The sequence below is a fragment of the Pempheris klunzingeri genome, chromosome 7, assembly GCF_042242105.1.
Source record: "Pempheris klunzingeri isolate RE-2024b chromosome 7, fPemKlu1.hap1, whole genome shotgun sequence".
Lineage (NCBI taxonomy): Eukaryota > Metazoa > Chordata > Actinopteri > Acropomatiformes > Pempheridae > Pempheris > Pempheris klunzingeri.
In genome coordinates, this window is record NC_092018.1 from 932,019 (window position 1) to 952,864 (window position 20,846).

The window sequence follows — 20,846 nt, forward strand, 5'->3', positions numbered from 1 at the left end:
ACAGTCAGAGACACTCACAACATGAAGTCTTGCTCCCAGCATGGCTGGTCCCCGCGGACCGTGATGGTGGTGCTCTTCACATTCTGAACCTTTAAAGTTACGTAGGCGTTGAACTTGTCTGGAAAAGAGGGAAAAAACAAGGAAGAAAATCAGTCAGACTTTGTGTTCTGGGTTGAAGCTCAATGTGAGGAGGTTCATTATGAGTCACGTGTCTCTGCACGTTTAAAGAGTGACGTCTAAGAAGCCTCCCTTTATAAAACAAACATCATTTCCCTCCACTGACCCTCCTCAGTTATTGTCTGGACTGCAGGACAGAACAGGCATCTTTAGAGCTCATGGAAGGATGAAGAGGAGATAATAAGGCTAAAACTCTCAGTGAAAGTGGAAAATAATAATAATAAACGACTCACATTGGACAAAAACTATAAAGAACACACACACACACACAATATAAAGGTAATAAAGACTTTATCCCCCCACCCTGCTGCAGGATATGAGAACAAAACACAGAGCTTATGCTAATTTTAGCCTGTAAATCACCGAGCAGTGCAAACACTGGAAACCACTGAGGGTCCAGGAAGCATTGATCAGGTGCAAGTCTGATTAAAGGCATCAATCATCAATCCTGAAAAATTAGAACGATGTCTTCACCAAAATAAAACAGACAGACGTGTTGATCTGATGAACCAGCCTGCAGGGTTTAAGGACCACAGCAGAAAATTCAATTTTCTCATTTCTGCCGCAGTCGAGACTTTTATATATATATATAAGTATATATATATACTTTTATATAAAAGACAGGTGAGAACAACCTGTCAGCTAGTTTATTAACTCATTTAGAGATGAATCATGCTTCAGTTTTTATGAGCAGATGAAATATTTTAGACATTTTGTACAGATGTGAACACAGACTGGTTTCCTCTTCACGCTGATGTGAAAGAGCAGCTTTGTATTTCATTTACACTGGATGTGACGCTGCTGCTGAGCAGACGTATAATAACTGTCATGTCTCTGAAACGTGCTGCTGGGAGTCAGAAAGGTGTCCTGGATGTTGTTGCTGTGTTTGAATGAAGATGATGAAGATGAGGAGGAGGAGGAGGAGGAGGAGGAGGAGGAGGAGGAGGAGGAGGAGGAGGAGGAGGAGGAGGACGTGATCATTACAGCCAGGTCTCTAATTGGGTCCCAAGCTGGTAAAACACCAGGAATCTTAATGAATCAGACTGAACTTCTCCTCTTCATCAGCTGAATAATCAGAGTTCTTCAGATGTTTGATGTTTGAGCTGAAGGCTGATTTGATAACGTTCCTGATGTGTCTAAACTGTGTTCATCCTCATCAGTTTGCTCCTGAAGCTCCTGTTTCATCACTTCGCTGCTGACTGTGAAGTCCTGGTTGTAGTCTGGAGCGGTAGGTAGAGCAGCGGCTGCTGGCTGAGGTGATCTACTGGTGATCTACTGGACCAGTTCCAACACTTTCACTACCTACCAGTCACTCAGACACCAGGATGTGGACTCAGAGGACCAGGGGGAGAAACAGGGGAGTGACCCTTTAATAGATACTATGGAAGAATTGATATGAGCTCAATAAACAAGATGTCGCCTTGAAATAGTGTGAAATTATAATCCTGTGGTCAACAGCTAATCTCCACACACACCTGCTGCCTCAGTGTGTGAGGATGGACCAGTTCCAACACTTTTAGACCCACCCGGACGTGTACAAATGGTGCCCAGGTTTAAAAATAGCAGAGTTCTCCTTTAAACAGTGCTGCAGCCTGAGCCACAGTCAGACAGAGGCAGCAAAGACCTTTTGCACTCAATCAATCCTCCCTGCAAGAACAAAGGTTAACAGAATAATTACAGGAGCAAACGGGATCCATCAGATGTGCCGCTCTGGTAAACACTTCGCAGCATACACATGTGTTTCTTATCTGGATCCAATTTCTGTCTCAAAATCCCCCCGGAGCTCGTCGTTGATTACATCACGCTAATAAAACACCACCGGGGGAGAAGAAACACTCCAGCTGACGGAGCACAGGACGAGCCCCGCATCATCTAATCCTTAGTTACAGGCCGAGCCACTTGACCTGCTTCATATTCACACGCTCCAGGCGTCCACAGAGCCGCCCGGGACGGCCCAGGGGTCCAGGAGAAGATCCAGGGAACCGGTCGGCCCCCCCTGTGTCACTTTTACACTTCGGACACAAAAGGAAAAGTAGAAAACATGAAAAGACGAAGCACCAGAGGAGCAGGAGAGGTTTTAATACTTAATGTTTCATCACATGTTGTTTTACTGCTCAAAGTAGAGCTGAGTTCACACGCATTAAAGGAACAGTTCTACATTTTCAAAAGATGTTAATTAGCTTTCTTGCAGAGCAGCAGATGAGAACATCTGTACCGCTATCACATCTGTACTTAAATATAAAGCTACCAGCTTAGCTTAGCTTAGTTTAGCTTAGCTTAGTTTAGATTAGTTTAGTTTAGATTAGTTTAGTTTAGATTAGATTATTTTAGATTAGCCCAAAGACTGGAGACAAGAGAAAACCGGTAGTCTTACTCCATAAACAGTCAAATCTGCCCAGCTGGACCTTTTGTTTGGGCAAACAGGTTTTGGTGCATTAATTTTTTTATTAATTTTTTAATATCTATCTTCATTATAATTCCAGTGTCTGTTCCTGGAAATATCTGAGGCGTCTTTGGTGTTTATGCATCTCAGTGCTTCTTAAACTTTGTTAACTCACTCATGAAGACTAAGCTTCAATAAATCAATAAACTGTTTAGCTGCGATGTTCAGGATAGTGTTCATCAATTCCTTTTTTATCCATTAGGATTGTAAATCTAATATCCTTTTATCCTAAGAGCCTGAAAGTGTTTTCAGATTTAAGAACTCTTCCAAAAGGATCTTTTATTGGCTCATTATAAGCAAAGAACTAAAGTTTCAATGTCGGAATCACAAAGCGTCACATGGACGCAGCACAGTGTGTCCAAGAGGAAAACTAAGTGTAGATATGTTACTTTCATTTGATCCTTTTTTAGGAGACACGATCTGTCTTCCCGCTCAGCAGAGCTCAGGAGTGACGACGGAGGAAAGAGATGGGGGTGAAACGGTTAATCAGGAATAATCCATCATTCACTTAAGGGGGCTGCCAGGTCTGTGATTAAGGGGACGAGGGGGCCGGCAGGGTGCAGACAGCCCCATTTACTGCCCCAACACTGGTGAGGAAGGATGAGGAGAGCGACAGACAAACCAACAGCACCAACATAACGAGGAGAAAATCTGAGCCATCCTCTAAATTTAGCATCTATTCACTTCGACAGCACCAAAGCTGTTATGGAAGATATTTGAATGAGACTCAGCGCACACACACACACACACACACACACACACACACACACACACACCTTCCTTCCCCCAGTAAGCAGCAACTAGCTGTGGTGGGAAGGACATATCCCAGCATGCAGTGGGACCCTCTTGGGGAGCAGTCAGCGTCATTTATAATTAAGTGGCGATGACTTATGAAAATAAATAAGTTATATTCAGTTACACACGGACGTGCGCAGCGCGGCCAGGCGGGATGACATTTACTAGGCTGTCTACAGTAATGAATACTCTATTATGGGAGGGAGGGAGGGAGGGAGGGAGGCGGGTGAGGAGGGGGTGAGGAGAGCCTTCTGTGGATGAAGGGAGCCGAAGGAGATATTAAACTGACACTAAATTCTTTTTGTTTCACAAGTGCAAACAGACGAGATGTTCTCTTTTCTTTTCAGCAGCACCGATCGCTTCAGCTTCTGCACACCTGCTTTAATCAATACTGTTCTAATAATCCTGGATCAGGTGAACGGAGCTGCTCATACTATGCAGACGTTTAGAGTTTGTTAGCCTCTTGGTTTTACATCACATTCAATGTATATGATTCAGTCTCATTGCGGCAGAAACAACCACCAGACTCCATTTAAAAAAACAGTCATTTTACGTCACAGGTCACTTTGTATGACTGGTGTTTTAACGGGCTAGTTTGGATCTGAACTAATCACAGTAACACAAACACACTGACTGATGGAGGCAGCATGAGCGTTTAAGTCGGCAGTTTCTTGGTAACTATTTTGGCCTCTGAACAGGTTCCTGAGACAAACCACATAAACAATGAAAATAAAACTATTCTAAGCACTAAAGTTATTAGAAGACAAGAATTAAAAACAGTTTCCACAAATTCTCCACATCTTCCATTTATTGTTGACCATTATGGGATGTTCGTACAGTGCAGTTGTCCCACAGCACTGTCGTATCTCACCTGACAGGTGTGTGCAGACTTCACAGGGACAAACACTGCAACTCTTTGGGCAGAAAACAGTAAACTATGTCTTCCACAAAGGCACTAACGAACAAACTGAGCTGACTCAGGGGGACTGAAGCGGTCCGACAGCCCAGGCTGTGCTGAGACCGGACCGCCTCATTACGCCAACACCACCTCGTTATTGCCGGGGATCCGTCTGCATTCATTAGGCTGCAGCCAGATACCCACCGCTACTGATGATTCCCCATTCAAACACACCAGAGGATGAGCCCGATGCTCAAAGTTCATGACTTATATCAAAAGTGCAGGCTGAAGTTTTCACTGTTTGCACTAAAGACCAGACAGGAAACTGAAACAGCTCTGATGAAGAGCTGAAATACAAAAAACAGCAGAAGTGGTCGTCTACTATTAAAAGCTCCACTGAAGAAGCTTCATTGTTTTTCCAAACTACTCCCCCTCTGATTACAATCTCACTCCTCAAACCTCTAATCCAGAGATTAGTGCAGTAAGAGGTGTCATGACCCAAAAGCTCAAAAGCTGATAGGACCGATTTGCTTCCCTAAAATCAGAGGAAAAGGAAGAATTCAATTAAATGAGCTGCTGCGTCGATCACCTTCCACACGAACGTCCTCGTCCGACTGTAAGCGAAGGTGATCACATGACAGGTGAGCAGCCACACACACATCGAGTCAAACAGCCGGAAAAACAATCAAGAACCCAGACGTTTTAGTTTTATTATCTCTGCCACATGGTGATTAAAATAATAAAGTCTGTTAGGTCAGACGAGCTCACGGCTCACTGATGAGAGCCCTCATGTCTGCACTCTTCTTCGGCTTTATTAACTGGTGATTAACTGGTGGCCAGGAGTGGCCCAGGCTTTCCTCCAGGCGCTGCTGGTGTGACTGGTGCGACTACAGACGATGTTCAAAAACAAGTTCAAGACAAACCGTCGGCGAGGAGGCGGCCTGGTTTACGGCCAAACAGAACTAAACAAGCTGGTGGTTCTTTAGGGAACGTTCTTAGGTATGAATGGACGACATGGAGGCAGAGAGCCGTCCGACGCCCTCATCGATCAACTTGATCTTTGACTTCAAACTGTGACACGATCCCAGACGTTAGTCGTGTGATTCGTCCCCCTCAGAGAACGCTGTCCTGAATATCATAGCTTGGCTGAAAACAGGATGATGGATCTTAAATGTTCTTAACTAATAAAGTGACACACATAGCAGTCGACGTCTCGGGGGATCGTCCACCGGTGGGGCCGGGGGAGGGACAGCAGCCTGCTCCCCCAGGCGAAGAATCTATTGCTTCTTACTATTAAATCAGATCATGTTTCCCAAAGTGGGGCATTAGAGTGGGACAAGCTCTACTAGTTGTGTCTGACCTCAGACTAATAATCATGTCACATGACCAAAATGCATTCTGGGTACACTCACACTTTACAGCCCCGAGGACAAGTAGGTGTGTTGTTTCAGGTCAGACTTTAATAAGAGCATTTCATTTCCACACAAAGGGTGTGTGTGTGTGTGTGTGTGTGTGTGTGTGTGCTCCGCTGGGTTTTCTTGCTCAGGTAACTTCAACTCTGGAAAGTTATCAAACAGTGAAAGTTGGAACGTTTCTTCCTTGGCTGAGAGGAAAATGGACCTCGTTCTAAAAACACACTGACGAGGGGAAAGTAAAACTTGTTCATTCCTCGTCACCTGATGTGACTGACATCAGGTCCTGACATCATGTGACCACATTAGTCTGGAACCTCTCAGTCCACTTTCATCATCAGTGACGTCTGCAGTGACTGGACAGACCTACAACCAAACTCGTGCAGAGAATAGATCGTCAGTCTGTTTAATACTGACACCGTTCAACAGAAGGTCCATCAGCGGCAGCCATCTTGGTTGTTTATAAAATGACTCTATGGCAGGTCAGTGTTAAAAACCTGCTCTGATTGGACAGCGATGATTGGCTGGACCAGGATCTGCCAGAGCCGATGAAACAAACGCTGCTGATTGGTCTGGTTCCCCTTCATCAGTCACATGATCACTAGTTTTCTCTGAATGTCACTCGCAGGTTAACTGGTGACTTCAGGTGTGAGTGAGTGTGAATGATGTCTGTCTGTCTGTCTGTGACTGACTGACGATCAGTCCAGGGTGACCCCGCCTGCCGCCTCATGTCGCCCCCCCGACCCTGGAGGACCCTGAATCCTGGTTTTGATCATTTTCAGGATGTGTTTGTCTGTCTGCTCCCACTGAGGAACCTCAGGTGAAACTTCTCTTATCTGGATGAACTGAAGGAAACTCAAGTTACAAAGAAGGTCCTCTGAGTCTGAACCCCCCTGAAGTCTCTTTGTCAGCACTGGTTTGGTATTACGGATGAGTTTATAAAACTGAAATGGAGAATTTCTAATAATTGTGTTCCAGGAGAACTACGGAATAAATGAATTAAAGGGCACTTCCACAGTAGCTATGACTGTAACGCCGCCATAACTCATGTCCTGTTTTATGAACCCTGGGGAGGCCAATCAAATCTGCTCCTTCCGCTCGGAAAATCTGCCCTGCAATCGGAGGCCAGAGGAAGCCAATAACAAATCCTGTCTTGTGTCTGGAGTCTGTCTCTGTCTCCTGAAGACGCTGAGCGATTCGTCTCCATCTTCTCCTTTATGGCAGGATGACACTTTGTCATTTCGGGCCAGCAGGTGGCCCTTTGTCTGTGATGATCTATTGATTTCCTTCCCTCCTCCTCTGGCTTGACTTCTCGTTCTCCTACTTGTCGCTGTTGTTCGTTCCTCATCATCATCGTCGCCTGGAGCGAAGGTGGGACGAACAGCCGCAGCCAGTAAAGACAGAAAGAAAAGCAAAAGACGCCAAGAAACAAAGGTGGACGGGAAGACAAAGTCCCTCTGCTGACTGATGCTTCTTCCCTTTTTCTCCACTTTCAGCTTCAGCTTTCTCCTCTGAGACGGACTGAAGACGGATTCAAACGTGAGCTCAGCAGGAAACATCGCAAAGGGACAGAGAAACAAAACCAACATCTGGAGCATAAATCCACTCTGATAACCACTCTCATATTTAAAGGACAAAATAGGTAAAGGTAGCAGGTAAAATAACTGTGGGAGTAGACTTCTACAGCTCCTATCTATATACAACCAAGACTGTAACATATTTCATTTGTTTGCCACCAAATGATCCAAAACACTTTATTCTCTGAGTGCCCACAGCACGGTTAAAGTCTGCTGTGGTAATGTTTGGGCACTGGGAGCACGTGGTGAAGGCTGGAGAGAGACCACAGCAGAGACTTTTATACCAACATTTAACTGAAATCACCGTCTTTCCTTAACTTTAACCGAAGTGAAGCCCTGGACTCTGGTGTCACAGTAGAAACACTTTCTCTTTTTGGACGTCGGGGAGCCCGGCAGTCTGTTGCTGGGATTATGGAGAGGAGGTTGAAGCTGTTGGGGGTAAAACTACTAATCATGGACTTTTTGGCTTGCAGCCAGGGGTTGGCAAGCTAACAGCTCTCAGATCACTGACATCAGGGTTTGTTGACCAAACTGGGACTCTGGGACTTCATGACAGTGGTGCAGACAATAATACGCTTCGAGATGCTCGAAGGGGACAAGCTGAGAAGTTGTGTCTTTCCACTGTAAGTATTGTTGTAATGTCTTGGTTTTAAACCTCGGCACTGAGGGGCAGGCAACAGCTTTTAAAAAGAAGAAAATACATTTCACAGGTCTGATTTTGTTTGTCACAACTCAGAGAAACCACAATGAGTGTGTTGTGTTATTCCTATGAAGACAGATTTTTGATGAAAGCATCTCTAAAACACCTTTTAACAGTTCACAAAGCTAACTTTTAACAGTATATATCCTGAATAAACAAACCCACAGGCAGGAGGGTAAACAGTCTCTTTGTCTGGTCTTAAGGCCTCTACCTCCTCTAGACAGCTCAGATCAACACTGTTCATGAGAAAACATCAGCAGCTCTTACCTGGAGGCCCGTGAAGTTTGGCTTTTTTCACTGGAAGAGAAGAAGAGAAAACACAGATTAGTCACAAGGAAAGCAAGTATAGATATAGATATAGTCGTCGCACCATTCTTCCCCTTGACCGTGTTTTGACATCATGTTTGTTTTTGTGTCTATGGGGTAGTTTTATAACCCCCCCGGGTGGTTTTCCCCCTCTAACCTGCACACATGCTGCTTCTCCTGCCGTCTCTTCTACATATAACATGGCTGACATTTCAAACAGAACTTGAAAGCAGCTTAAAACAAAACAAAAAAACTAGATGAATGGAGAACAATATGTCGGCATAGTAGATTACTGGTTTATTTTATTTGAATGATGGATGTTCATTACAGCGGTCAAAGATCTGGGGAAATGAAATAAAGGAATAAATAAAATAGAACCTCTCAGAATGAAACCATCTATGAAGAAAGATTCATTTGCAGTTGTTGTAAACAGCCGCAGCATTTAGTTTGGTTAATCTATTAAAAAGGAATATCAGACAGTGAGGCCTTTAAATTCAATGTGAATTATTATTTTAGGGTTTTATTAGAATACGAAAGCATGTGTCTGTAGTGGCACTGGGTAGTGAAGGAGATGAACGCAGTCTAAATATATTCAGAGTTAATAGAGAAACGACAAGGAAGCGAGCTGTGAGGAGACAAAGGACACGTAAATATGATGGTTTGCTGTGGGTGGACAGATGCATTATGACACACATTTCTTATGACTGACAGTGAGACAGAATCATTTCAGTAACTGAGGTTTTCTACCCACCAGCCCACTTTATCACAGTGTTTATGGTCCAATCAAACCACATCACCTCTTACAACACATGCCTTTAGATAACAGGGTCACCATCCCTTTAACCCCAGAAGTGTTATTCTGGTTCTCCAGCAGGGTAAAGAATAAAGTGTATGGTTGCATCTGCTCTCCTCTGCCGTTTTCTATACATTCAACGGCAAACAAAACTCTTTCAAACCAGTTAACTGACTGCATCCTGACATGAAACATGTTTTCTCAGATTATCCAATGAGGGTGGTGACGATCAGCTGATGAGCACCACGGGTGGTAATATCGCCGTCGTCAAGCTTTTGTCAAGAACTGTTAGTTTCTTTTTACTTCTTTCTGCTTCGCTCTTAAAACCCCTTCAAAACCACTATGTTGGCATGACAACCATGAATGTGTCCTAAGGTCTGCGTACAGCGTTGGAGGCGGCGGTCTGTTCATGTTCTACAGGAGTTGCTCAGTGGCTCACAGCCAAAAAAGCCTCCTGCTGCAAAGAAACTGCATGTGCACCAGAGCCTTCCACTGGCCGAGCGGGCTAACTTCCTCTTAGCCCTGTGCTAACTTCCTCTTAGCCCTGTGCTAACTTCCTCTTAGCCCTGTGCTAACTTCCTCATAGCCCTGTGCTCACTTCCTCTTAGCCCTGTGCTCACTTCCTCATAGCCCTGTGCTCACTTCCTCTTAGCCCTGTGCTAACTTCCTCTTAGCCCTGTGCTAACTTCCTCTTAGCCCTGTGCTCACTTCCTCTTAGCCCTGTGCTAACTTCCTCTTAGCCCTGTGCTAACTTCCTCATAGCCCTGTGCTCACTTCCTCTTAGCCCTGTGCTAACTTCTTCTTAGCCCTGTGCTCACTTCCTCTTAGCCCTGTGCTAACTTCCTCTTAGCCCTGTGCTCACTTCCTCTTAGCCCTGTGCTCACTTCCTCATAGCCCTGTGCTCACTTCCTCTTAGCCCTGTGCTCACTTCCTCATAGCCCTGTGCTCACTTCCTCTTAGCCCTGTGCTAACTTCCTCTTAGCCCTGTGCTAACTTCCTCTTAGCCCTGTGCTCACTTCCTCTTAGCCCTGTGCTAACTTCCTCTTAGCCCTGTGCTAACTTCCTCATAGCCCTGTGCTCACTTCCTCTTAGCCCTGTGCTCACTTCCTCATAGCCCTGTGCTCACTTCCTCTTAGCCCTGTGCTAACTTCCTCTTAGCCCTGTGCTAACTTCCTCTTAGCCCCGTGCTCACTTCCTCTTAGCCCTGTGCTAACTTCCTCTTAGCCCCGTGCTAACTTGAATGGGGATAAAATGATTGAATCGTGCAGCTCTTTCCACGTGTTGTCGGACTGAATGGATCAAACTCTGATGTGAAATAATCATTTTGTGGCGGTTGTGAGGCTCAAAATAATGAATCCAAACTCCTGCAGCCAATGATTTCTGGGCCTGTCGATATTTTGCAGTGTAAAATTGCTCAAATTGCACCTCTGCGTTTCCTTCCTCTTCAGATAGTTTCTCGTTTCTAGTTTGGGCAAAAGCTTAACTTGACTTTACACAACAGAAACTAGTGTGAAACATTTGTGAAAAGAAATATGGAGGTCTTGGTAGCATTTTAGTCCTCCACGGTCATGACTGAAGAAAGTAAAGAAAGTAAAGTTACCATCACTTTCCTGCCTCAGAAACTGCCAGCAGACACAAACTCCACAGTAATGTTGTTCAAATGACGTAGAAATGAAGGAATCTTTAAGGAAACAGTTAAAACAACTGCAGTGAGATCTCACACACAACGCAGCACAGTGTGTGAAAAGTGAGTCACTGACTGATCTACAGCGCACAGATATGTGTTAACATCTTTTTACTATGCAACTGTCCAAAACCTCATCGCCTTTCGAAGGAGATTTAGTTATTTAAATGAGGTTTTAATGCATATTCTCACTAAGGCAGATCAATGCATTCATTCAATCACAGCCCAAAGGAGATGAGAGAGAGAGAGAGAGAGAGAGAGAGAGAGAGATGGTTAACAGGTCATTTGTCTTGGGCTGTCAGCACAGTTTGCCTCTTGTGTCACTCCGGGCTCATCGGAGCAACAACACCTGAGTGAAAGTCCCGACGCTGGGAGAGACTCACAAAGATGCCTGTGTCTCTGGCAAATAAAACTTAGATCGATTTAACGACGCTTCCACATCCGTCACTTGTGTCTTGAGTGCAGTCTGTGTCTTCTTGTTATTTATAATGACAGCTGGGGCTGTCAGCGAAACAGAGACAGACAGCTCTATATCACCTGCATAACAGTGGCATCGTTCTGACTACTAGAGTACACAGTAAAAAGAACAGGGCCCAGGAGGCCTCCAGGAGGAACACCATGATCAACATCAAGTGTCTGTGACATTGACAAGCATGACTGAAACAGAGAGACCTGCTCATGTCTAAAGCCTACTGATGTAAATGTTGTGGTCAGTTGTACCAAATGCAGCTGTCTGACCAGGAAAACCTGGACAGTATCATTTATTCTTCTCATTTCTGATTTTATTATTGTTTAACCTGGCACAGCTGTTACATCGCTCTCTTTCAAAGAAACCAGACCTTGCAGATCAGATCTAAACTGACCCTTTAAAACATCAAAATCACTCAGTGACACAAACACACTGACTGATGGAGGCAGCAGCTCCTGTGTGCTGTTCTCTAAAATCCCTGTTTTAGTGAATGTAGTCTGGTGTGTGTGCTGTTTGTGGTTAAACCAAAAGGATCTTCCAGGTCTCTCTCTGTAGGGATCCTTTCCATGATGCTGTCACACAGTTCCAACACTTTTACTACCTACCAGTCACTCACACACCAGGATGTGGACAGAGAGGACCCAGGTTTAAAAACAGTGTAATCACCCTTTAACTGAGACAGACGGATGTAGACTTTAATAGTTAATGGTTCCCCAGAGTCGATCTGTGTGAGGACACGGTTTGTTTGCTGGTGTCAAACTTTAGGCAAACAGACATTTGTTGAATAACTTAATTGATCCCTGGGTGACAATTAATAGTTTTTGGTTTAGTGGAGAATAAGGTCAGACTGTGAGCACTGAAGCTGCCTTAACATTTAAACACACACTCCATGTAATCTTTAACAGTGAGAGATTGACATTTCACAGCGGAGAGATGCCAGCTGCCAGTCTCACACCGCGCTCCGATATAGAAAGCATCGCACAACAGATTCTGAGCAACGAGTCGGTCAGACTGGTCACACATCATCAAAACCAAACGCACCTAAAACAGCCGTAACACCACAGATTCTTTATCACTGTGCAGCGTTCTCATCACAGCTCAGAGATTTCTCTAAAAGGACCCGAAACGTTCAGCAGGTGAACTCGGTGGGACAGTTTGATCATTTTGGGGTGTTCAGAAGCTTCAGTGAGGACAGGATGTTACGTATGGACGCCCCTGGAGCTGAAGTCTTTATTTCCTATGATTGATTTACTCTTTGTCAATCACAGTGTAATACTCATGACGGTGTGCGAGGAGAGATGCTCTGCTAGCGTTTGGTACCAGCCTAGATTACCACCACATGGTCCGATCAAACAGAGTCGGATGTGAAGCACAAGTCGGGCAAAAGTCAAAGATCTCTGCGTGTTCAGGTTCATTTAAATCAGTGGGAAAGTCCTCATTTTCTTTAAATTGATGTCACCTTTCATGGCGACTTCTGTGCTGTAACTTACTGCTCTAATTTCTCTCCTGCTCTTTATTGTTCTATAATCAGGGCGTCCTTGTAAAAGACAGTGTGCTCTTAAACAAAGGTTAAAAAAGTTTCAAAAATAAAAAATAAACCACCATTAGATACAGAAACAGGAGGTTTCTAACTTTAATGTTATATTTATTTTCATAAAGTTAGTTAGTTCTCACAGACCAATGATGACAGGAAGCTTTTTGAAGGTCCTGGGACAGAAGACAAAGTTTAGTGGCAGATGTTTCACCACTGAAACACTACTTCTGGTGTCCCGTGGCTCCATGTGAGCCGGACACTCAGGAAGTAACTGTAAATGTCAGATGTGCAAAAATTAGAAGATTATATTTGGGTCGTCCACCAGCAAAGAGTCATAATGATGCATTCAAATGCAGTTGTACAGCTGGATTATCTGTTCTGCTCCATTCACTACTATCTTACATGTAGTATTCTAAGTATTACGTAGTATTTTATTATATTATTTTACACGTTTCTCATGAGTTTGTTCATCATTGATTAAACTGCCTTGTCTTGCTTAATGTGTTTGATCAAAATGTCTGTTTTATTATTTCTTCTTCATTAACATTTGCTGTTTTTAGCAGGAAAACTGAGCTTTGATTACATTTTTATCTGCCAAGAATTTAGAAAGAGTAACTTGTACAGTAACTATAATCCAGTGAGATTACTGCAGCTCTCTCTCTTCTTCCTCACGCCACCATTTTTTGATCAGAATGATCACTTTTAAAGCCCTTATGGTTTACGTTTGTCCCACAATATGCAGACGAGCTCCTGAAAGCCTAAATGCAGCCTGAGATGCTCTGATGGGTCGATAGTGGTGGAGCTCTACAAAGGAACATAGAGATGATTTACAGTGATTGTGTTACTGATCAATACAAAGGTCAGTGTCACTTTTCAGTGCTAGCAGGGGTTAGCATCCCTCTGGACCCCCTGGAGGGGGGGGCCTGATCAGAGGCAGTGAAACAGGCCGATATCAGACACGTGTGCGGTCGACTGATTGTATGAGCGGATGCGTGCCGCTGGTGACCGAGCGCTTGGCTGGGGGGATAATCCCTCCGAGCTAATGCCTTAAGCAGGGCTGAAATCGACCAGACCCTGCTGCATTGTGCTGGGGAGGGAAAACACAAGCGGAGGGGGCCGTGTAGGAGAGCTGAAGCACTTTTTAAGAGCCGCTAACTTTTGACCTCATGGAGCATCTGAAGCTTTGTGGAGCGCTTGAAAGGCCGTGAGGGAGGCCGCGGTGGAAAACAACCGATACTGATGTTCATGTGATGAGTCACGGACGGGATTAAAGCTGCTGCTCGGTCTGACAGTTATTATGTCATTCACATATCTGTCATGTCTGTGTGCTGCAGATGGACGACCATTAATACATTTCACATGAGAATGATGCTGTAGCTCGCTGACGCTGTCCGGCATCCTGATCCCGTGTCAGTGTTTGAGGTTTCACTGATTTACTAAGCAACATTTTAATATCAGACATCAGTGAAACAACAGAACGGGCTCTCTGAGCAGCAGGCAGCTCAGCACTCATGAAGATGAAGCTTAAACAAACACACACATGAGCACATTTCTCTTCACTTGGATTGTTCTAATAGAAAATTGTGCTTCATTACATATTAAACTTCCTCTCTGTTAGTTATGGTAACGAAGCAGGAGGTGGTGTGGGGGGGGGGTTCGATCCTCCTTCTTAGAGGTTCTTTAAATATTTCCTTTTGTGCCCAGAGATTCATTATTTTGAGTCCTAATTTAGTTGGTTCTAATATTTGCTCCAACTTTTTCCTGCTGGGTGAAACACGTCCAGTGTCCACTTGGTCAGTATCAGCAGGTGTGACACCAGCAGCAGCTCGGAGAAAACAATAAAAGCACGGCCGGTTTTCCTCGTGTTTTTAGACACGACGTCTGAACATTTACCAACTATGAACTGTGTAAAATAAACACTCAGTCCTGTACTGATATAATAGACTACTGAAGCCTCTCTACTCTATAGAACCACCTGCAGTCAAGTAGATGGAGCGGATCATAGAGACACTGCTGCCTGTAGTATTATTTTTAAAGATTAACGAATGTCTGACAGCCAAGAAACACGCAAGAAGACTATTGTTTGTACTAGCTCCGCCCTGTTATCTACATCAGTTCATTTGCAATACGTGAAAAGTTGTAACTAATCCCCCACTGAACAGGAAAACATGTGCATGCACAACTACGACGCATTTGTCCGGTCAAAGTTGAAACAAAAGGTTGTTAATGGGTGTTTTCACACTTCGACACAACATGGCATCATCAGATCAGCACGTTTGGGAGCATAATAAAATATCATCATCATGTGATCAGTATAATGGCCAAAACAACAAGATAAACTCCAGTGCTAATAAGTTATTAACATGATATTCCAGATAATTAGGTAGAGTTGCAGAGTCAGATTTAAAGTTATCCGAATGTTATAACTCCGGTTCTGTGGGGAAGTTCGATGTGTTCGCTGAATCTCTGTGTCACTACGATAACATATGGAGCATCTTATGTTCTCTGTCACTTTCATTTACTCCTGCATCGGAGCCCCAAGAGCACCAAATCCAAAAATCAAAGTCATCAACAGTGAATGAGAAGTGTTTGCACCCGTGTCCAAGGCTAACAGCCACCAGCACAGACTGTGATCTCTGTCTGACTTTGAAGAAATAATCACAGGTGACATTATGACGGAGCCAAAATGATTACATGTAATTTCCACTGTACGCAGATGACACTCTTCTCTTCATTAGAGTGAAGCTCCGACTGCGACCACTTAATGACTGCTCTGGTGGCCGCGGTTTGATCTCTTTGAAGTGACATGTGAAAGTGTGGCTTTGAAGCTCAGGGGAGGAAATAACCTCTCAGTGGAGAATTAAGGATGTTTCTGAGCCCGTGTGTCTCATTTCACCGATTCAGACGCCTTCATTCCCTGAATGCTTTGGAGTAATGCTAAAATCTTTGCGTAGTGGCTATTGAAGACAGGATAAAGGTGTATTTTCCTCTTCTACCTCGGTCATTTTGGTGAAAGAGATAATAAATAAATAATGAGCATGTTCATCATCTTACTTTAGCAGATTTACGTGCTAAATTAATTAGCAGGGGGTGCAGCTGAGCCTGATGGGAATGTCATTAATTTAGCAGATATTTGGCAAAACTTTAGTATCAGATGTAGCAGAGTGACCTAAAATTAAATAGTAGGAATAGTAGGAGTTACTATTTGGGTAATATGATAAGTAAATGGTATGCATCCTTACGTGTGTTCTCAACAGCATTAACTAAGCAAAAGAACTAAATGACTAAAACTAATCATATCGTTTATGCACTAAAGGTCCAGAAGTCAGAAGGCAGATGTGATTTTTCTCTCCAGACTGGATTTATTCTTTGCTGCAGAAGCTGTTGGGTTTGTTTTTCTGTTGCCTTTCGGAAAATGTCATAGTGAGACAGCAGCCCAAGATGGAGATGTCCCTATCAGGGATACTTTGGCTTCATTTTTGTACTTTATATATATTCAGTCGTACTTTCTTGTACAGCAGATAAATATTCTGAACAAGCAGAGCAGAAGACTCTATAAAGATCTGTCTTCTGTGCAGATCAGGCCAAAACCACTTTCATCATATTGATTTTTTGAGGAGTCTGCTGAAGTGTCTTTGAGCAAGTCGACCAGCTGTTCTGATGCCGACTCCTCATCTCCTGACTTCCTCGTACAGCACATGTGCAGGGGAATAGAGAGCTTCCCTGCAGGTATTAAGACTGCAAAACATTACTTATCAAGCAGCGCTTTAATCTTCACTCGTTCGTTTCTCTCAGAGCCTCTAAAGACATCAGCTGAGTTGGGGGCAGCGGGTCGCACATGCTCAGCAGACCGACAGGAACCGACCAGAGCAGCGGCGTTACGAGAGGCCAGACAGTGGATCTATTTTTAGCTGCAGTCCTTCGACTCACGGTGGGTTTGAGTGTGTCGAGGTTGGCAACCTGGTGGTCATGTCATTAACACCCTCTCACACCCATTAAACAGCAGCCCCGGCAGACCTCGCCAAGCCAGCCTGACAAATACAACTGCTGTGGATCTGGTCCTGTGTGTGGGTCAGTATGAACTGACTGAGGGCTGTTTGAGCGTCTTTGATATTTAGCTATGCTACTGAAGTTATGCAGACAGTCAGTCTGCCTCCATCACTTAGATTGTCTCGGTTATTGTGTATTATACAAATACTGTGTTGGATCTGAACTAACCCTTTAAAACACACAATAACACAAACACACTAACTGATGGAGGCAGCAGCAGAGCAGCAGCTCCTGTGTCCTGTTCTCTAAAATCCCTGTTTTAGTGAATGTAGTCTGGTGTGTGTGCTGTTTGTGGTTAAACCAAAAGGATCTTCCAGGTCTCTCTCTGTAGGGATCCTTTCCATGATGCTGTCACACACTTAGAATAACACTCTGAGCCTGTCAGTGGATCAAACAAGCTCTTTTAGTGGACCTACTGTGATCAGGTGCAGTTGGCCCGAAGGATTGTGCTGAGGCGATCTACTGGACCAGTTCCAACAGTTTTTGAGACTACCGGTCATTTCAATGACTGTTGTAATCGTTTTATGCCGCCAAGAGCCAAGAACGTTATCAGCCCATAAACACCCAGCATGGTTCAGACTCTAATCACTGAACATTAGACCCTTTCTTCATCTTTCTTCATCACACCTGAAGTTTCACTCCATCTCATCCTGGTCCTGGTAGTACGACTAAACCAATCTAACACATGCAGACTCAGTTTCCTGCTTCATTTATTAGCTCCTCTTCTTGTACAGTTATGACTGAGCTTAAGATGACGGCCACTGTACTCGTTGGATTTGTGGCTGATTGTTATGTTTCTATGAGCCGTTTCAGTCCTACAACCAAATTAAATCATGAAACAGTCTGAAAGAAAGTATTTAAGGTCAAAAATCACTTAAAGGAGCCAACAGGCCGACTGTCCTGTCGATTATCCTCCATCTCAGAATACACAGCAGCAGGTAAACCTCACATCAGGCTCCGTATCACAAATTAGCTGGACTTGTCCCCCGCAGTGTCCCTGCTGCACTATGATAATGAGCCAATTAGACAGGACCCAAGGGGTAAAGAGCGATCCAGTAGGAGGGGGTCCAGGAGTGGGGCTTCATAGAGGATGACACACACTCACACACACACTCTTGTTTCCATCCCTTCAGAGGACATTAAATTAACTCACTCTAACCTCAACCAGAACCACTGCTCGCCTAAACCTAACCCAACCTCAACCCAAGGCTTCCCCCGAAAGTTTAAAGACTTACGTGACGGGGACTCCAAAAGGAAGGAGAGCCCCCCCCCATGCAACTGTCTAAACAGATTTATGTCCCCACAACACCAGTAATACATGGTACACACACACACACACACACACACACACACACACACACACACACACACACACACCTTCTACACTCCGTCTGTGATTTGTCGATTTCCTGCTTCAGCTGTCGCAGTGAAGCAAACAGTCAGTCGACAGCTTTGATAACCATCAGACCTGAACAGCTTTTTATTATTTCTATAACTTTTAAATGAACAGATGCATTGTATAACACAGTGTTGTTTTTGTACTTGTGTATTTGTATATTTGTACTTTAATATTGTCATACATATACATATATACATGTATATCTTTCTGTTTGTTTTCCTGCAGAGGGACTTCAGATGTAAATTAGCATTCGTGCTAACATGTTTACATCCATGTTTCTTTCAGGTTCCCTGTCCCAAAAAAACTAATCAATAGAAATAAAATAGATATGAACAAACTAGAACACCAGCTGATGCTGAGCAGGAATGATGATTAACACAAACATATTTTCCTCATTGATTGAGCTCCTCTGAGGTAAAACCTATTATCTTTTTCTCTTTCCTTGTACACTAGGTACTTCCTGTAGCGTGCGGTATGAAGACAATCAGGACCGACGACTTCATCATCACATCACGCCTTGAACTTTGACCCGCTCACTCTTACTCTCATGCAGAACGCACTTTTTTAAATGTCTTATCATGAATATGGCCCAACCCTCGGCTGTGCAGAGGATTGTGGGTCAGTATTCTGTGCTCCGGGCAGTTTGGAGCTGTGGGTCCTCGAACACAGCGGAGATTAAACGTGAGAGAGGCAGTGTGACACCAGGAAGTGGCTTTATCATGAAGAGGAGGAGATGAGAAGGAGGAAGTGAAGTCGCCGTCCCACGTGACCCCCCCCCTCCCCGCCAACACACACACACACACACAAGCATAAACACACACCGGACAGCCAGAGCAGCAGATGGCCAGAGGATTATTCCCCCTCTATCCCCACCCCCCCCGCCCCAGACAGGCCGCTCAGGCTTTACTTGTGTCCGTATCATTCCAGCACAGCGTGCCGGTGCGTTCGCTGACCTGCTCTGTCCTCACCTACTCTCCTTACCTGTGGCATCTGGTGGCCTACAAAATGCTTTCAGTCATTCTCTTTATGCTTCATTACAAAATAAATCTCACACAACCTCCAGGTTTTGTTGCTGAGCTGCACAAATGCGGAAGAGAGCGACTCCCTCGCCGCCGCCTCGACACGACCGACAGTCCACCTGCATGTATTTATCTCCCATTGTTGGAGTATAATTGCAATTTCTTGAACACTATCCTGACTTGACATTTGCAAATGATTCAATACCATTAGTGAATGCATTTATTCTGCTGCTAATTGCTGTCTAGAAATAGCTGAGTGTGGGTACTGACTGAGCTGTCAGAGACTGTGTCCTCCCATTCTCGCCTATTCATTGTGCAGCCTTTCAGAATGAGAGGCCTGTCTGCCAGCCAGCGTGCCGGCTCTGAGGGCCCTTCAGCCAACGGGGAACAAGGAAGGAGGAAGATGGATTCTGAAACGTATCGCGGCTCTCAAGAAACGAGGATGCCACTCATCTGGTTTGTCTGCATTTCGCTCAACGAGCTGGAAAGTCTGGGCTCCTTTAATCAGGGAGAGCACATCTGCTGTGAGCGACAGAGGCTGTGGCCTCGGTCACGCTGGTCAGGTCATCGCTGGTCAGGAGGCAAAACTCAACCTCGACTTCATATCAGGTAGATTACAAAGTGTAACCAAACTTCCAAGGAGCTGCTGCCTCCATCACACAGTGTTTGTGTTTGTGATACGGTGTGACTTTGGTGTATTAAAGGGTCAGTTCACACCTGAACCAATATGTTAAAACACCAAATTCAAAGACCAGCAACCCCCACGTTCTGCAAGGTCACTGTTTATTCCAAAGCAGTTTGGTGGCTTCAGCTCCACATCAGAAAGCGTGCACTTAAACTCACGAGGCTTTTCTTTATCAGCTCGGCCTTTTTTTAGGAGGCTGAACTTCCCCTCGTTCGTGTCACTGCCTGGACTCCCGCCTCCTTCTCCAAACTGGGGGTGTGTCGACATACAAGAGGCTGAAAATAGGTGAAGTTCCCCTTTAACTGACCAAAATGAAAACACAGAACAATCATCCTGAATAAACCATCATCAGACCGGCAGGTTTCTTCAGATGAAGCTTTTACTGACACAGATGAAGCTGAGCGGCGCTCTCCATCACTCTGTGTGAGCTTTGAAGCAAAGTGATGGTCTTTCTTATAATTCCACCCAGCTGCGCTTCACCCAGCCCGTCCCCGTCCCCGCCACCCTCCGACCCCACCCCAGTCTCATCATTCTGTAATAGAGGGTTTTGGCGGCGGCGGTCCTCCGGCCTCAGGCAGCACTCACACCTGAGATGAGAAACGATCAGCGAGAAACAATCGGCCCGAGGCTGACGGAGGGAGACGGGCAGACAATAGTTCGATGGTGTGAAAATCAATCAGCGCGTCTGTGAAAGAGGAGCAATTTGTCATCTGGAGAGGAGCCAAAATGTTAAACAGACAAACAGACTGGTGGCAGAGTGGGATTTCTTCACGTCTAATTACCTGAACTTAATCTGTCTGAACACACTCAGCAGCTACACACCACCTCCTGCTGACCAGGGCCCTATTTGTACACATTTTAGCATCTCAATGACTGGTAGGTAGTAAAAGTGTTGGAACTGGTCC

At 44.7% G+C, this 20,846-nt stretch overlaps 1 protein-coding gene across 1 annotated transcript in view; it reads right to left on the minus strand.

The window, feature by feature from the left end:
* The window catches only part of LOC139203515 (protein unc-13 homolog B-like), a 24,876-nt gene extending 16,401 nt beyond the window's left edge, over positions 1–8,475 (minus strand). The window contains exons 1-3 of the mRNA XM_070833305.1: positions 8,466–8,475; positions 8,270–8,299; positions 19–118 (exon numbers count right to left, since the gene is read on the minus strand). Coding sequence (XP_070689406.1) covers positions 19–118; positions 8,270–8,299; positions 8,466–8,475 — 140 coding nt within the window. The remainder of the gene's footprint in view (positions 1–18; positions 119–8,269; positions 8,300–8,465) is intronic.
* Between the last annotated feature and the right edge of the window lie 12,371 nt (positions 8,476–20,846).